The sequence below is a fragment of the Humulus lupulus genome, chromosome 7 (genome assembly GCF_963169125.1).
Source record: "Humulus lupulus chromosome 7, drHumLupu1.1, whole genome shotgun sequence".
NCBI classification, from domain to species: Eukaryota; Viridiplantae; Streptophyta; class Magnoliopsida; order Rosales; family Cannabaceae; genus Humulus; species Humulus lupulus.
In genome coordinates, this window is record NC_084799.1 from 196,799,319 (window position 1) to 196,817,675 (window position 18,357).

General features: G+C 35.4%; 1 protein-coding gene across 1 annotated transcript; it reads right to left on the bottom strand.

The window, feature by feature from the left end:
* Nucleotides 1–3,440: 3,440 nt before the first annotated feature.
* Nucleotides 3,441–5,231, bottom strand: LOC133792547 (patatin-like protein 2). Its single transcript, XM_062230455.1, has 7 exons — nt 5,133–5,231; nt 4,840–5,031; nt 4,574–4,741; nt 4,326–4,475; nt 3,945–4,250; nt 3,694–3,869; nt 3,441–3,486 (listed from the first exon to the last, which is right to left on the bottom strand). The coding sequence occupies exons 1-7, from the start codon at nt 5,229–5,231 to the stop codon at nt 3,441–3,443; spliced, it is 1,137 nt and encodes a 378-aa protein (XP_062086439.1).
* Between the last annotated feature and the right edge of the window lie 13,126 nt (nt 5,232–18,357).

The following is an 18,357-nucleotide window of genomic DNA, read 5'->3' on the forward strand; positions in this document are numbered from 1 at the left end:
CTACTACGAGACTTGATTGGAGTTACTGAAATGTATATCAAAGATGAGTATTAGAAGTGGCTACACTTTTCTTGAATACTTTAGAATAGTCAAGACATTTGTAGAATACTTTACTCTAGAATTTTTCAGATATTTGTAGAATATAGAAGAACTTCAAAGACATTTTCTAGAATACTCTATAGTCTAGAGCTTTTTAGAAGCTACATGCTTGTTAAACAAGAATAGTCTAGACACTCAATAGTGTATATTAGTGTAGAAGTTGTATTTGTGAATCAAATAAACTAGAAAAATCTAGAACAAATAATCTAGCCACAAATGTAAAGTGGGCTAGCCACTATAAATACCCCATCACGGGTCGAAAATTGTGTAACTACAAACAACAAACTATCAATAAGAATATACTACTTTCGGCTATACTCTATTATCTAAAACATCAACTTTACTCCTCCAAACCCAAATTTCTTCACTTGTCCACTCAGCAACATCAACTACAATATATTAGCCCGCCATACTTACTCTAGCTACTACTACTCGTCAAATATTCTAAATTATAACAAATCATCACTATTTTCTTTTTCCCAAATAAAAAACCTTCAGGTATATTGTTAGATTCAGTTCTTAATTTGTGTGACAAATTTGTTAAATAAAAGTGTTAACGTATATGTAACTAATGAAGGCCTCACTAGTTTATAGATTTAGTGATGCAACATTAGTGCGATGATATATCCTATTAGTCTAGCAGAAAATCCAGCTTTTCACGCACGAACAAGCATGATTAATTAATCTCTATCTCCATTTAATATATATATATATATATATACTAGGTAGAAGCAGCATGCAATGCACGTTTGCTTAATTTTAAAGTGGTAAATATGCTTATTCAAATATGTATTTATTTTTATTATATTTTTTTGATTATCATAAAAATAAATAAAAGATGTTTAATATAATGTATGACATAAATGTATTGAAAAAATTAGGGCAAAATATTGTCTATAATTTTAATAAAAATTTGTTTAGGTTTTTTTTACAAAAATATATTTATATATATATAATAGAATAAATTATAAGACTATAATATATATAATTATTTATATCAATAATCTCTATATATATGACATCTAAATACAACATTGACATAGAGATATATTTACATTGCTACATGATATATGTATATAGATTACAATAATTTTTTTGAAAAAATTAAAAACCATTTTCATTAATTAATTAATTAATTTTTGTTTAAGTTTATATTTGTTCTAATTTTTGAATTTGGCAGTGACAATATGAGATTATATATTATATATTTAATATAATATTAATATTATACGTGAATTTTAAAGTTAAGTTTGTTGCTAGTTGATAGTATGTTATATTATATGTTTAATATGATATTATTTTAATATGTGAAGTTTAAATCTAAGTTTAATTAAATTTTATTTAAGTTATAAAACTAATTATTTTTAAATAATTATTATTTTAAAATATCTCCAAAATTTCTTATCTTAATTTCTTTAATTATTTATTTATTTAATTCTGGTTAAGTCAATATCTCAAAAATCTCTTATTTTAATTTGTTTAATTATTTATTTATTAAATTTTATTTAAGTTTAAGTCATATTTCTAATTAACGTAAAATATAATAATATCCTATTAAATATAAAAATATCAAGTGAAAGTTAACAAAATAAAATTTTTTGGTTAGATACACTTTTTTTTTATATATAGAATAGATATATAAACGGAAAAGGAGAAGGCAAACTATTAGTACACTGTCCTTCAATAAAAGAGAGAATGATTATATACAGGACAAAAATAATGTTCAACAGCACAATTTGCAAGCAAAACTTGATAAATGATTCCTTTAAAAATTTCGGTTAGAATGTGCACCAAATTTAGTATGATTTAAAAATATCAAATTGATTTTATAAATGATTAAAAATTAATTAATATAATATAGTACGATTGCTGACAAAGAGACATGCATGGTGATATAATTAACAATTAACACAATAAGACATCAATATTAATTAATATAGTATGTTGTACACTGATAAAAAAATGCAATCGTTCTTTATTATATTATAGACGAAGACTTGACTTTCACCAGGCATTGTACGTAGACCTTGTTGACAAACAGCAGAACTTGTTGAGCATTAAATATAATAGCAAATGAACATATTTTAATACAATAGACATCTGAGTACTGTAAATACAACAATTTTCAGAATATAACTTAAACAAAGAACTCCCCAAAAATACACCTACTTCCAATCCTATTATTTAATCTAACTTTTTCATGCTCACATTTTATCAAACTTATACTATTCAAACAATGAAACTAATCAATTACATTTAAGGATATCAATCAAAATCCAATAAGGAAAATGAAATTGTTTCCTCGTGCTCCCGAACCAGAATCCGTTGATCATTAATAATCAATCTAACACATATGAAACAATGAAATGCATAGCAGAACAACTAGGCCTCTTGTGAGCAATGTATCAATGACTAAAAATTCAATCTCTATAGTTTTATTATTTTTAAATAATTATCATTTTAAAATATCTAAAAAATATCATATTTTAATTTCTTTAATTATTTATTTAATTCTATTTATGTTTAAGTCAATATCTTAAAAATATTTTATTTTAATTTATTTAATTATTTATTTATTAAATTTTATTTAAGTTTAAGTCATATTTCTAATTTAATATTAAATATAATAATATTCTATTAAATATACGAATATTAAGTCAAAATTAACAAAATAAAAAATAAAAAATCATTAAAACAAAAAAAATTTAGTTACCTATACAATTTTTTTCTACAGAATAGATATATAAACGGAAAAGGAGAAGGCAAACTATTAGTACACTGTCCTTCAATAAATGATAGAATGATTATATACAGGACAAAAATAATGATCCAGTTAGTACAACTATAGTTAATTATTAGGCCCTACGGTAGTCTTCTCCAATCTCTTAACAGCTCAATTTGCAAGCAAAACTTGATAAATAATTCCTTAAAGTGTTTAAAAATTTCGGTTAGAATGTGCACCAAATTTAGTATGATATAAAAATATCAAATTGATTTTATAAATAATTAAAAATTAATATAATATAGTACGATTGCTGACAAAGAGACATGCATGATGATATAATTAACAATTAACATAATAAGACATCAATTTTATTTAAACTCTAACATAATATTTGCTAATACAATATATGTCGTACACCGATAAAAAAAATGCAATCGTTCTTTATTGTATTATAGACGAAGACTTGACTTTCACTAGGCATTAATTGTACGTAGACCTTGTTGACAAACAGCTTGATTTATGTATATGAACTCGACAAACAGCAGACCTTGTTGAGCTTTAAATATAATATAGGAAATGAACATATTTTAATACAATAGACATCTGAGTGCTCAGCTTATTTGGCTCGACTATTCTTTATATCAATGAGCTTTACTGCAAACCTGCAACCAAGCAAATATAATGTGTATATGTTAGATCTGTCAGTACAACTAGTTTGTATATATTACTATTTAATTAAGAGATAATTAATAGTGCATGTAAATGTATTGTGGTCAATGTGTTTTAAAATATGTAATTATATATATATATATGTAGTGTAAACGATCTTTTATTTTGTTTTTCTTAATGAAACAGAAAATAAGTCTCACGTATCGAGTGCTTGTTCGTAGGTCTCATTTTGGTCCACAATTTCACGTTCAAATGCTGGTAGATTCGACCGTGTAACTGGCTTTTTCAGCAATTCTTCGGCAAAAAATTTCAGATTCTTCATGTTGTCAGGGTCACCATTATCGAAGGGAGCAAGGTCGTTTGGCAATGCAGAATCCTATATTTGATGTATACATATTTACACAAAAATCACTAATCTTTAAAATATAACTTGTTAATAAATTATATTTACCTGAATACGGAGGAAATTATGAGGCTGATTTCTGGATTGATAAAACATGGTGCAGTAGTGGTCAACCATATCTGAGCTTGCATCACCCAAAATATTAATGATAGGATGATCTCCATTCCACAAATTCCAGCTGGGGTTATTTATCCAGTTAAGAGTCCACCAATTATTAATCTTTTCAGGGGTGTACCCGCTCTTGCATTTAACACCTGTTCCTAATGAGAGTATGAGAGGAATAGAGTTGTGCTCCTCCTCATGCTCAACCACCTTTGACCTTGCATTCACGGCTTCGGTAATAGCAACCAGAGTCTATAAAAGATATGATCAGATCAGCCGAATCAAATACAGAGTTATTAATTAAGTGAGTATGTGTAGTGACTTTACTGGATTATTTGCGGCGACGCTTCCATCAATCATGTTGAATTCTACATCTTTGTTGTAGAATTGATAAGCTGGTAAGTAGAGTGGTGCTGCGGTGGTGCTAATGCAAATATCTGCAAGTTTGGCATCCAACACCTCATTCCCACTATTCACCTGCACCATCCAAATATATATATATAAACTATGTATAACAACATATATGATATTAGTAAAGTTAAATTTAGTTCACAAACTCGATCTTAATTAATTACCTGATAAGTGGAAAAGACAATAGGAGTGAGTGTCTTGGCTTCGTAGGCAGGAATGACCACTTTTGTTAGAGTATCGCTCAGACGGTTTTCGCCAAGTTTATCGTTTATCAGTTGGTGAAGGTACACACCATTATAGATTGGTCCCGAACGCGGTAATAGACTAAAATACTAATTACACAAAAATATTCAAGACATGAAAACCAAGAAACAATGGAGCATGTATATGAGCATTATTTTCAAAATCCTATCAGGTATTACTTACTCACCAAATCTCTCTTTGGGAAAATATTTTGGCATTCGTTTGTGTACAAATCCACAATCTCTTTGGCATCAAACTTAGGCCGCTTTTTGTCGTCGTCTTTGGGTGTTGATATCATTGCCGCAATAAGACCACCAGTGCTAGAACCTGAGATGACATCGAAGTAGTCTGCAAGCCTTGCATTCTTGCCATCGTATTCCTATCCACAGATATATATATAGTTATATGTGTGTGATTATAACTATCATTATATATAGTAAAAACTCGAAGCATGCATACAAAACAAACAACATTATTTACCTGAAGTTTAGATTCAAGATATTGAAGAACAACCGCAGGGATGATCCCTCTAACTCCACCTCCATCAATACTAAGAATGGTAATTGTTTTAGCATTCATATTGTTTACTCTTATAATTCTATATCAACAATAAGTCGGATTTGTTCAATGCAGTCCGGGAAGTAGTGGCTCTATTTATAGATGCTATTTGTGTACTACGTATGATAAGTAAATTACCTTTATATCCTTTAATGCATGAATTAATAATAGTGTGCAAAGTAATGGACATTATCACAATAATTATAGTCAACTATAGACTACTAGAGTTATTATTACAATTTTGTGAGTCAACTCAAAGGAGACTTTTGCAGGCCTCTTTTTTTTTCTGACAAATAGAAGTAACCGTTTTGGTCAAAAGATTATTTTTAACCGTTTCAGTTAAAATTAGTCTCTGCTCGACAAGTTTTAATTGTCGGAATTGCTCTGCGCCAACAGCTTCGTAATTGTTCTCTACCTGATAGTTATTAATTATCACTAAATATCATACTAGAAATAAAAAAAAAAATTTACCACTTATTTATATAAAATCAAATAACAAAAAATATCAATAAATCAAAATTATATCACTACTGCAAAAAAAAAAAAAAAAAAGGCTCTTAAGGCTCACATTGCAAGCTCTAAAAGAGTTTTTTATGGCACGCTCCTTGCGCTTTACGAGCCCTAAAAGAATATATTTAGGGCTCACATTGTGTGTCCTAAAATATTTCGTTAAGTTCTTTTACATAAATTTTTTAGGGCTTCCTTCGCGTGCTATAAAATAATTTTTTTAAGATGCGTAGCGTGTACCCTTAAAAAGTTATATTTGCTATAAACAAATTTGGATAGGGACATTTGAGTTTTTATGCTTAATGAGGGTTTATAAATCAAAAAAATGTTAGGCATTTAAATCATTAAAAAAAAAATGCTAATTCTTTTGACAATATCCAAAATACCCCTCTCATAATTTTTCTCATCCCTTCCCCTTCTCTCTTCCCTCTCTCTCCCTCAACACATTCCTCTCAACTCCCTCTCTAGAAAAAAAATTCATGGGTAAGATAAAATATCATAGAAATCAATGTAATGGCAAGTATTCCTCAATTAGGACACTAAAATACTACATTTCGAACAGATCTAGGCATGATTTTTGGGTTTTTATTGCAATTTTTTTAAGATCTCAAACTTTGAAATCTGTAGAAAATTGACATGGTTCGATGGTGGTTCAATGGTACTCGATGCCAAATCGATGAGGCCTTCAAAATCAAGATTTTCATGAAAAAATCGATGTTGCTCGATGGTGGTTCGATGGTGTTCGATGCAATTCTTGCAAGATGCATAATTTTTCACTCGGGTGTCTGTTTGGGGTGATTTTTTTTTTATTTTGGGCATTTTTTCAAGATCTACACGTTTGAGATGTGTAATGACCCACTACTCTAGACTATTTGGACCATTAACGAAACTATACATAAAACTTACATTTTTACGAAAATACCATAATTTATTGAGTAACTTGCAAAATGAGAGTTATTTACAAACAAACAGAATACTAAGAAGGATTATGGGATCCCATTGTTTTTAAAACAAAAGATGATTTAAAAATAAAAGACATTACATATTTGGTGCGGAAAATACACATAAAATCATAAAAATTTAAAAGGAGACTACATCCTCGAATCGAATAACGCTCGGCCCCTTGACTCCATTCACCATCGATACACATCCTCCAAGCGTCACGAATCTTACCGCCTCTAAAGCTTATTTTCCTGCACATAAAACAAAAAGGAATGAGCCTAATGCCCAGCAAGGAAAAATCTAACACATAGTCATAAACATAAACATAATTTCATAATAACGTAAAGACATATCATAACACATAATTCACTTATTATAATGGCCATTATTACTTGGGGTCCCATAGACTAAACAAGCTTGTGCCCATGAGATTAGTGGGGTCCTACCAGCTAAATAGGCTTATGCCCACAATCTTTTTGGGGTCTTGTTAGTCAAATAGGGCATATGCCCAAGCCTACAACGTACACATCAATAACATATTCATAACATATGAAAACATAACACATAAAATAGCATAAACATAAACATATAGATTCTAGCCTATTTTCCTTACCAAAGTTACCGGGATAAAATGGACTGAGTTGGGACTTTTTGGAACACTCCTAAAACCATAAGAAAGAGTGAGTCTAAAGAAAGGAGATGAAATGAAAGAGATGGAAAGACTAAACCATTAAAAGAAAATATGCTTACCACAACTTAAGTGCTTAAGAACTTGGATTCCCTAACCAAAATAAGAATGAGGTTAGGAAATTGAGTAGAAGACTAAGAGAAAGGAAACATAATACAGAAAGAAACTAGAGTTTTGGTTACCTCAAAGATTTGCAAGATCAATCTAACCTCCACCGAAATACTATAGACATCACTTCCCAAAGTGTTTGATAAGCTTATGATGTTTAAGCTTATAGTTTTTCCCCAAACCAGGTGTTTACACTCTCACACTCACTTAACACTAGCAGCTTCTGAACTTAGAGCAAATGGTGAATAATGGCTGGGTACTAGGTCCTATTTATAGAGTTTGGGAATGAAAATATCTTGATTTTACTTGAATAAAAATAATGGCTTTTTAGGTGAAAATCATTTGAATAATCGTTCAGCAGAGGCTGAAGACTCGTTCAGAAGATGCTGGACTTATGGAGGAGTTTGAATGGCTGAAAGGAAAAGAATTCAAAAGTATTTGAAAACATGTTGGAGGAGGCGATATATCGCCCCCTATAGGCGATATATCGCCTGGACCATTGTTACCGAGGCGACCGTGCATCGATTCATGTTTTCCGTATCTACGTGCTGCGATATATCGCCCCCTATAGCTGCGATATATCGGCACATGCTGAATATTTAAACACGAAATTACACATTTTTAGCTAAGTTTGAATGGAGTAAACAGCCTTGACTAAGCCTTCAACGTACTCAAAGCTGCTGACTGACCCTATAACATTCAAACTTTACTCCTTATTATATTTAATCCTCAAAAATCTTTAATCCTTAATCACCATTCATAACATGTGCTTAAAATCCTATTGGTTGATGTCTAAACCTTATAATATAGTAAATATAATCCTTAATATCAGTCACATTAATCAAACCATAGGTTATACTTAATATTCTTAAACTATAGGTTAAACTTAGAAAATCTATAAGTACTACTATGAGTGTCCAAATAATTCCCGGTCTGAACCAAAAATCCATAGTAACAAAGATAACACTAAACATACTATAATACTACTAAACAATTAGCTAAGTAAAGTTCTTGGACTCTACAATTCTCCCCTACTAAAAAGAATTTCGTCCTCGAAATTTACTTACCAAATAACTCCGGATACCGGCCCTGCATGTCCTCTTCCAACTCCCACGTTGCCTCGCATTCAGAACTATTGCTCCATAGGACTTTGACTATAGGAAAGCTCTTGGACCGCAGCTGCTTCATCCCTCTATCTAGGATGCTAATCGGTCGTTCCTCATAACTTAAGTCTTTCTGGAGTGCTATGGTATCATACTTGAGGACGTGAGATGGGTTTGACACATACTTGCGTAGCATCGAAATGTGGAAGACGTTGTGACTATCGGCTAGTGCTGGCGGTAGGGCTAGTCTATATGCAACTGGTCCAACTTTGTCCAATATTTCAAAAGGACCTATGAATCGGGGACTGAGCTTGCCTTTCTTCCCGAACCGCTTGACACCCTTCATAGGAGATATCTTCAGGAGACTTGATCTCCAACTTGGAACTCCACATCGCGTCGCTTGGTATCCTCATAGCTTTTCTGTCGGCTTTGAGCAGCAAGCATACGCTGTCTAATAAGCGTTACTGCTTCTTGAGCTTGCCTAACAGCTTCGGACCCTAGAAGTTGCCTTTCTCCTACCTCGTCCCAGTGCAACGGTGATCGGCACCTTCTTCCATATAGCAACTCATAAGGTGCCATCTCGATCGTCGACTGGTAGCTGTTGTTGTACGAGAACTCGATCAGCGGTAAGTACTTGTTCCACGATCCTACGAAATCAAGTACACAAGCGCGTAGCATATCCTCTAAAATCTAAATCGTACGCTCGGACTGCCCATCTGTCTGAGGATGGAAAGCTGTACTAAGACTTAACTTAGTACCCATGGCTTGCTGTAAGCTTCTCCAAAATCTTGACGTAAACACTGATCCTCTATCTGATACTATCGTCTTGGGGATTCCATGCAATCGTACAATCTCTTGGATGTAGATGTCTGCATATTGGTCTGCCGTATAAGAAGTCTTAACAGGCAGAAAATGAGCCGACTTGGTTAGTCTATCTATGACTATCCAAGCAGAATCATGCTGCTTATTCGTCTTTGGCAGACCCCTCACGAAGTCCATGGCTATATCGTCCCACTTCCATTCCGGTATGCTAAGCGGTTGCAATAAACCTGCAGGCCGCTGATGCTCCGCCTTCACTTGCTGGCATACCAGACACTTAGATACATACTCCGCTATGTCCTTCTTCATCCCTGGCCACCAATAGACTGCCTTGATGTCATGAGTCATCTTGGTAGACCCTGGATGAACCGAGTATGGGGTGCTGTGCGCTTCTTCTAGGATCGTCTTCTTAATACTTTGATCGTCTGGCACACATACCCGATCCTTATATCTCAATAAACCTTGACTGGATATTGAGAAATCTGTAGTCTTGCCTTTTCTGACTGCATCCATGTGTGCTACTAGCGATTCATCATGTCTCTGACCATTCCGTATGTCTTCTAGCAGATTTGATTGGATAGACAAGTTAGCCAGCTTGCCTACAACCATTTCTATTCCAGCACTGATAAGCTCCTGCTGTAGTGGCTTTTCTATCCCGGATAAGGATGCTAAGTTCCCATAGCTTTTCCGGCTGAGTGCATCGGCAACTACATTTTCCTTTCCCGGGTGGTATAGGATTTCGCAGTCGTAATCCTTTACTAATTCCAACCACCGGCGCTGCCTCATGTTAAGCTCCTTCTGAGTAAAGAAGTATTTTAAACTTTTGTGGTCCGTATAAATCTCGCACCGTTCTTCGTAAAGATAATGGCGCCAGATTTTTAACGCAAAGACCACCGCTGCCAACTCCATATCGTGAGTTGGATAGCGTTGTTCATACTCCTTTAACTGACGTGAGGTGTAGGCTATCACCTTGTCGTTTTGCATCAACACGCATCCCAATCCTAGCTTTGATGCATCGCAATAGACAACGAACTTATCGTTGGGTGTTGGGACACTAAGTACTGGTGTTGAGCAAAGCTTATCCTTAAGTAACTGGAAGCTTTCCTCACACTTATCATTCCAGTTAAACTTTTGTTGCTTCCGGGTCAGGTTGGTGAGTGGAGTGGCTATTTTAGAAAAGCCCTCTACAAACTTTCTATAGTAACCTGCTAGCCCTAAGAAGCTTCTTACTTCCGACGCGTTCTTTGGTCTAGGCCAATCCTTCACGGCTTCTACCTTCGATGGGTCTACTGCAACTCCGTCTTTTGATATGATGTGCCCGAGGAACGCCACTTGTGAAAGCCAAAACTCGCATTTCTTGAACTTCGCGTAGAGTTGGTGCTCCTTCAATCGCGTCAAAATCATCCTCAAGTGTTCCTCGTGCTCCACTTCATCCTTGGAGTAAATTAAAATGTCGTCGATGAACACAACGACGAATTTATCCAAGTAGTCTTTGAAGACCCTATTCATTAAGTCCATAAACGCGGCTGGCGCGTTAGTAAGACCAAAAGACATAACCAAGAACTCGTAATGTCCATAACGAGTCCTAAAGGCTGTCTTAGGGATATCTTCTCCCTTTACCTTGAGCTGATGATACCCGGACCGTAAATCGATCTTAGAAAATACAGTCGCGCCTCGGAGTTGATAAAACAAATCATCAATCCGAGGTAGCGGGTATTTGTTCTTAATTGTTACTTTATTCAGCTCACGGTAGTCTATGCACATGCGCATACTTCCGTCCTTCTTCTTCACGAATAGTACCGGAGCTCCCCATGGTGAATGGCTTGGCCTAATGAAACCCAAGTCTAGGAGTTCTTGTAGCTGTGTCTTTAACTCCTTGAGTTCCGTAGGTGCCATCCGGTATGGTGCCTTAGAGATAGGCTCGGTGCCCGGTACTAATTCTATCGTGAAGTCTATTTCTCTAGTTGGCGGCAATCCTGGCAAGTCATCGGGAAATACTTCTGGAAATTCTTGTATGACTCGAACATCTCCAACTTTGAGTGATGTCTCCTTCTCCACATTCGTGATGTTGGCTAAGAATGCTTGACATCCTTTCTCCATCATTCTCTGAGATTTGAGAGATGATACTAACGGGGTGCGTAGTCCTGAAGCTTGTCCCATGAAGCACAGTTTCTGGCCGTCAGGAGTCTCGAACATCACCTTCTTGCGTCTGCAGTCGATAGTTGCGCCATGCCGTGCTAGCCAATCCATGCCTAGTATGACGTCGAAGTCTTTGATCACCAGCTCTATCAGGTCTCCTTCTAGTTCCTTGTCCTCAATCTTGATTGGTACGCCTCGTACAATTTGTGATGATAGAACTACTTTGCCCGAAGGCAACTATGTTGCAAACCTAGTTCTAAATCTTTCACTAGGTTTGTCTAGTTTATCTATCATTCCTAACGAAATATATGAATGAGTGGCTCCCGAATCAAATAATACATGACAAAACTTATTGAGGATGGAAACCTGACCTGTGACCGCCTTGTTGCTAGCATCTGCCTCTCCTTGGGTTAAAGAAAAAACCCGAGCAGGAACCATCTTTTCATCCTTCTTTCCGTCTGGCTTTTGCTGAGGACAATCTTTCTTGCGATGCCCCTCTTGACCACAATTGAAACACTCCTTGGTGTTGGCACGGCATTCTCCGGGGTGCTTCTTCTGACATTTGGCACAGGACGGGTATTCCACGTAGTTCGACTTATTTCCCCCATTATTTGGTCGTGCCCTTTTATTGTTGTCGACTTGCTTGTTGTCAGGATGCCTTCTCTTCTATCCGTCACCGTTGTTGTTGGACTGATTTTTTCCGCTATTGCTAGACTGAATGTTGTTCTGACTGGCCTGAGGTTGGCTCTGCTGTCTGGGTTCAGGCTTGCTGGCTTCTTCTTTGCTCACGTTGGCCTGCAACCTTTCTACTTCAATTTCCGTCTCAAGAACGTCGGCATATGAAGTGTTTCCCGGGTTCGCTAGTTTAACCCCCATCTCGATCTTCGAGCGAAGTCCTCTAACAAACTTGTTCACCCTTAGATAGTCGGTTGGAACCAACTCTGCTGCGAACTTGGCTAAGCGATCGAACTGACGAGCATATTCCGCCACTGTTAAATTCCCTTGCTTCAGATTGGTGAACTCCTCAACTCTCGTAGCAAGTACTGCTGAATTGTAGTACTTCTTGTGGAAGAGCTCCACAAATCGGGTCCACGTCATGGTGGCAGCATCGTGGGATTGCTGGACCAAATCCCACCATATCCTGGCATCTTTCTTGAGTAAAGACGAGACGCAGGATATGCGGTCAGCATTACTGAGGTTCATGTGGGCTAGGATCGGCTCCACATTCCTTAGCCATTCTTCTGCTTCGAAGGGGTTCGTAGTCCCTTCGAAGTTCGGAGCGTGCTTCTTGCGGAACCTTTCGTACACTAGCTCCATGTGCTGTACAGGATAAGGAGCGTAATTCGTCATAGGCCATCCCCCATACGGACCAACTTGTTGGGGTGCTGGGGCCATTGGCTGCGGCTGCGGCTGTGGCGGAGGCTGAGGCTGAGATTGAGCCTGTTGGCGTTGTTGTTGCAGAAGTTCCTTGACTTGCTGTCGCAGTCTGGCAATCTCTGCAGTGTTGTCAGCTGGCTATGCTGGTGCGTTGCAGCAAGCAGTAACACGTACTCTCCTTCGGTGAACGGTAGGGACCGCATTGGTCGCTGGAACATCGTTGGAGGCGTTTCCGTTGGTGCGTGCGGATCTTCGGAGAGACATCGTAGCAGAGTTCTAACAGTTGAAAGAAACATGTTAGAACTTTTCCTAATAGGCTCTAGGGCAAAAACTTATTCTAAACAAACATATCTCGGACCTATTTATTATGACTTCTTATGAAAAATTATATAGGTCTTTATTTATTATTAGAGCGGGTTTCTATACTTAGAAAAACAAGTCATCTTTATTTTCTAGGTGTGTTTCTAATCATCCTATATGACTTAATTCTCAGGCTCGAAACTTATCTTTGTTCCAAAGTTAACCATATTGAGGGAGGGCTGGGATCAGTAAAATCGTTCCCACTACCAAGGCCCCCTAACTCTCAATAAGGAAACCAGGTTCATTGATTTGTATCCACCCTCACCAAACTTAGTCATTATTCATTTTTATTTAGTATTTATTATGATTGCGAAAATAGAATCATACTCACACATGATATTCAAATAGCATGTTATTCATTTGGAAAACAATTTCACTTATTACAATCAAAAGTAAATAAAACAAACATTAAAAACTCCTAATCTAAAAATTGGGATCTTCTACATCCGATCCGTCATCTAGCATATCATCATCTATTGCCTCATAGTCATCATTATCATGAGCATCGAAACGTCCTATAGGTAGGTTGGTGAGAATCCTATTCTTTTGCTCATTGGTGAATTGAAACTTAGATTTCGCGGTAAACCTAACTAAGAGGAAATAATATCTCATTGCTAAAGGCAATTCATCCTCCTCACGCATTTCTTCCCATATTTCTTCTAAGGCTGCTATTACAGAATGAAAATCCTTAAACAACCTAATTACTAATACATATTGCTCGGTTGATCTTAGCATTATTTGTTTAGCCTCTTGAAGGCCACCTATCGCTTGGTGAAACAAAAGCAACCTTCGAGTAATCCTTTCTAGGGCTCCTACGGTGTTTCTTGGCTCCCTTATTCTTTTTAAGGCCTTAATGGCTCGGATATCTTGGTAGGTTAAAGCTCCATTCATTCTTAACTGAAACATAAACACTAAAGTTGTTAGCTATACACATAGACAAAGTAACTTGTAACTTGTAACTTAAACACTTACTTGGCGGTTCGATTCAGAGCTTTGAGCATGTGTATCGAGGAGAACTTCATGCGAAGGAACCGTTTGCTCTGATACCAACTGTAATGACCCACTACTCTAGACTATTTGGACCATTAACGAAACTATACATAAAACTTACATTTTTACGAAAATACCATAATTTATTGAGTAACTTGCAAAATGAGAGTTATTTACAAACAAACAGAATACTAAGAAGGATTATGGGATCCCATTGTTTTTAAAACAAAAGATGATTTAAAAATAAAAGACATTACATATTTGGTGCGGAAAATACACATAAAATCATAAAAATTTAAAAGGAGACTACATCCTCGAATCGAATAACGCTCGGCCCCTTGACTCCATTCACCATCGATACACATCCTCCAAGCGTCACGAATCTTACCGCCTCTAAAGCTTATTTTCCTGCACATAAAACAAAAAGGAATGAGCCTAATGCCCAGCAAGGAAAAATCTAACACATAGTCATAATCATAAACATAATTTCATAATAACGTAAAGACATATCATAACACATAATTCACTTATTATAATGGCCTTTATTACTTGGGGTCCCATAGACTAAACAAGCTTGTGCCCATGAGATTAGTGGGGTCCTACCAGCTAAATAGGCTTATGCCCACAATCTTTTTGGGGTCTTGTTAGTCAAATAGGGCATATGCCCAAGCCTAAAACGTACACATCAATAACATATTCATAACATATGAAAACATAACACATAAAATAGCATAAACATAAACATATAGATTCTAGCCTATTTTCCTTACCAAAGTTACCGGGATAAAATGGACTGAGTTGGGACTTTTTGGAACACTCCTAAAACCATAAGAAAGAGTGAGTCTAAAGAAAGGAGATGAAATGAAAGAGATGGAAAGACTAAACCATTAAAAGAAAATATGCTTACCACAACTTAAGTGCTTAAGAACTTGGATTCCCTAACCAAAATAAGAATGAGGTTAGGAAATTGAGTAGAAGACTAAGAGAAAGGAAACATAATACAGAAAGAAACTAGAGTTTTGGTTACCTCAAAGATTTGCAAGATCAATCTAACCTCCACCGAAATACTATAGAACTCACTTCCCAAAGTGTTTGATAAGCTTATGATGTTTAAGCTTATAGTTTTTCCCCAAACCAGGTGTTTACACTCTCACACTCACTTAACACTAGCAGCTTCTGAACTTAGAGCAAATGGTGAATAATGGCTGGGTACTAGGTCCTATTTATAGAGTTTGGGAATGAAAATATCTTGATTTTACTTGAATAAAAATAATGGCTTTTTAGGTGAAAATCATTTGAATAATCGTTCAGCAGAGGCTGAAGACTCGTTCAGAAGATGCTGGACTTATGGAGGAGTTTGAATGGCTGAAAGGAAAAGAATTCAAAAGTATTTGAAAACATGTTGGAGGAGGCGATATATCGCCCCCTATAGGCGATATATCGCCTGGACCATTGTTCCCGAGGCGACCGTGCATCGATTCATGTTTTCCGTATCTACGTGCTGCGATATATCGCCCCCTATAGCTGCGATATATCGGCACATGCTGAATATTTAAACACGAAATTACACATTTTTAGCTAAGTTTGAATGGAGTAAACAGCCTTGACTAAGCCCTCAACGTACTCAAAGCTGCTGACTGACCCTATAACATTCAAACTTTACTCCTTATTATATTTAATCCTCAAAAATCTTTAATCCTTAATCACCATTCATAACATGTGCTTAAAATCCTATTGGTTGATGTCTAAACCTTATAATATAGTAAATATAATCCTTAATATCAGTCACATTAATCAAACCTTAGGTTATACTTAATATTCTTAAACTATAGGTTAAACTTAGAAAATCTATAAGTACTACTATGAGTGTCCAAATAATTCCCGGTCTGAACCAAAAATCCATAGTAACAAAGATAACACTAAACATACTATAATACTACTAAAAAATTAGCTAAGTAAAGTTCTTGGACTCTACAAGATGTGTATATACACATTTGGTAAATGTAAATCTTGAAAAAAAAATGACAAATGCAAAATATACCTCATGGTGAAGATATGTTTTGGTATGTTTTCAAGTTCTAAACTTTGAAAATGTGTATGTGAACATCTAAAACGTGTATATCTCAAAACAATACCCAAAATAAAATAAAAAACATCACAAACGGACACTCGAGTGAAAAATTATGTCTCTTACAAGAATTGCATCGAACCACTATCGAACCACCATCAAGCAACCATCGAACGACCATCAAGAAATCTTGAATTTTTCATGAAAATATTAATTTTGAAGGCTCCATCGAGCACCATCGAGCAACAATCGAGCAAAGTCAATTTTCTATATATTTCAGAGTTTCAAATCTAAAAAATAACTGAAAAATCATGCCTAACTTGATTGTTGCTCGATGGTATTCGATGCTACCTCGATGGGGCCTTCAAAATCAATATTTTCATGTAAAAATCGACGTTGCTTGATGGTGGTACGATGGTTGCTCGATGGTTGTTCGATGGTGGTTCGATGCAATTCTTGTAAGAGACATAATTTTTCACTCGGGTGTCCGTTTTGGATGATTTTTTTTATTTTGGGTATTTTTTTGAGATCTACACGTTTTAGATATTCACATACATATTTTCAAAGTTTAGAAATTGAAAACATACCAAAACATATCTTGAACATGAAGTATGTTTTGCATTTGTCATTTTTTTCAAGTTTTATATTTCCCAAATATGTATATACATATCTCAAACGTGTAGATCTTGAAAAAATACCCAAAATAAAAAACATCACCCAAAACGGACACCCTAGTGAAAAGTTACGTATCTTGCAAGAATTGCATCGAACACCATCGAACCACCATCGAACCTCCATCAAGAAACATCAATTTTTTTCATGAAAATCTTGATTTTGAAGTCCCCATCGAGCTGGCATCGAGCACTATCGAACCACGTTGATTTTCTGCAGGTTTCAAAGTTTCAGATCTGAAAAAAATCGCAAAAAAAACTCAAAAATCATGCACAGATCTATTCGAAAATGCAGTATTTTAGTGTCCTAAGTAAGGAATACTTGCTATTACATTGAGTTCTCTTATATTTTACCTTACCCATGAATTTTTTTCTAGAGAGAGAGTTAAGAGGAATGGGTTGAGGGAGAGAGAGGGAAGAGAGAAGAGGAAGTTGATGAAAAAATTATGAGAGGGGTATTTTGGGTATTGTCAAAAGATTTGGCATTTTTTTTAAATGATTAGAAAGGCTAGTATTTTTTTGATTTAGTACATCTCATTAAACATAAAAACTCAAATTTCCCTTTGGATATCAAATATAAATCTACATAACTAGCAGTAAAAGTAAGAAAGCCTTGCTGTCTATAGCCAGCTGGCTTGTACTACTAAGCCCAAAAAGAATCAAGATCTCCTGTCAAATTAGTGTGTCTTATGCTGTGTCAAACCAATATAATTCTGACACCTCATATTTAATATTTCATTTATAAAAAAACTACTATTGCTTTTTCACAACAAGTTAGGCTTTAATATGAGGTGTCACGATTAAATTGGTTTGACACAATAAGAGACAAACTAATTTGACAGAGAATTTTGATTCCCTTAAAGACGACTCGAGTTCCCACATAGATAATAAGATATATTTAAATGACGGCCTTTAACCCAGCCAAAAGAAACTGATATACATGGCCAAATACAAAGCACTTGTACCATTTTCTAGGATAGATAATGTAAGAAAAATGTTATCAAAAAAAAAAAAAAAAAACAAAGCACAATACTACAAAAAACAAGGCCTTACCGAGAACAAATGTCCTCGGTACACCCTATACCGAGACAATGTCGTCGGTAGAAAGTTATCGGTACAGCCGCGTCGGTAAAACAAAACTTCTACCGACGACATTAAAAATGTTCTCGGTATAGACTTTACCGAGGACAATGTCCTCGGTATAAAGTGACAAATGTCCTCGGTACAACTAACCCCAATTTGTCATCGTGCTGGTATATACCGATATCTTTCTAGTATATACCGAGGACAATGTCCTCGGTATAGACTTTTCCCAATTTTTTTTTTATATTTGTAATATTTATTCCCTTATTTATTTATTTAATTTGAATTAAAT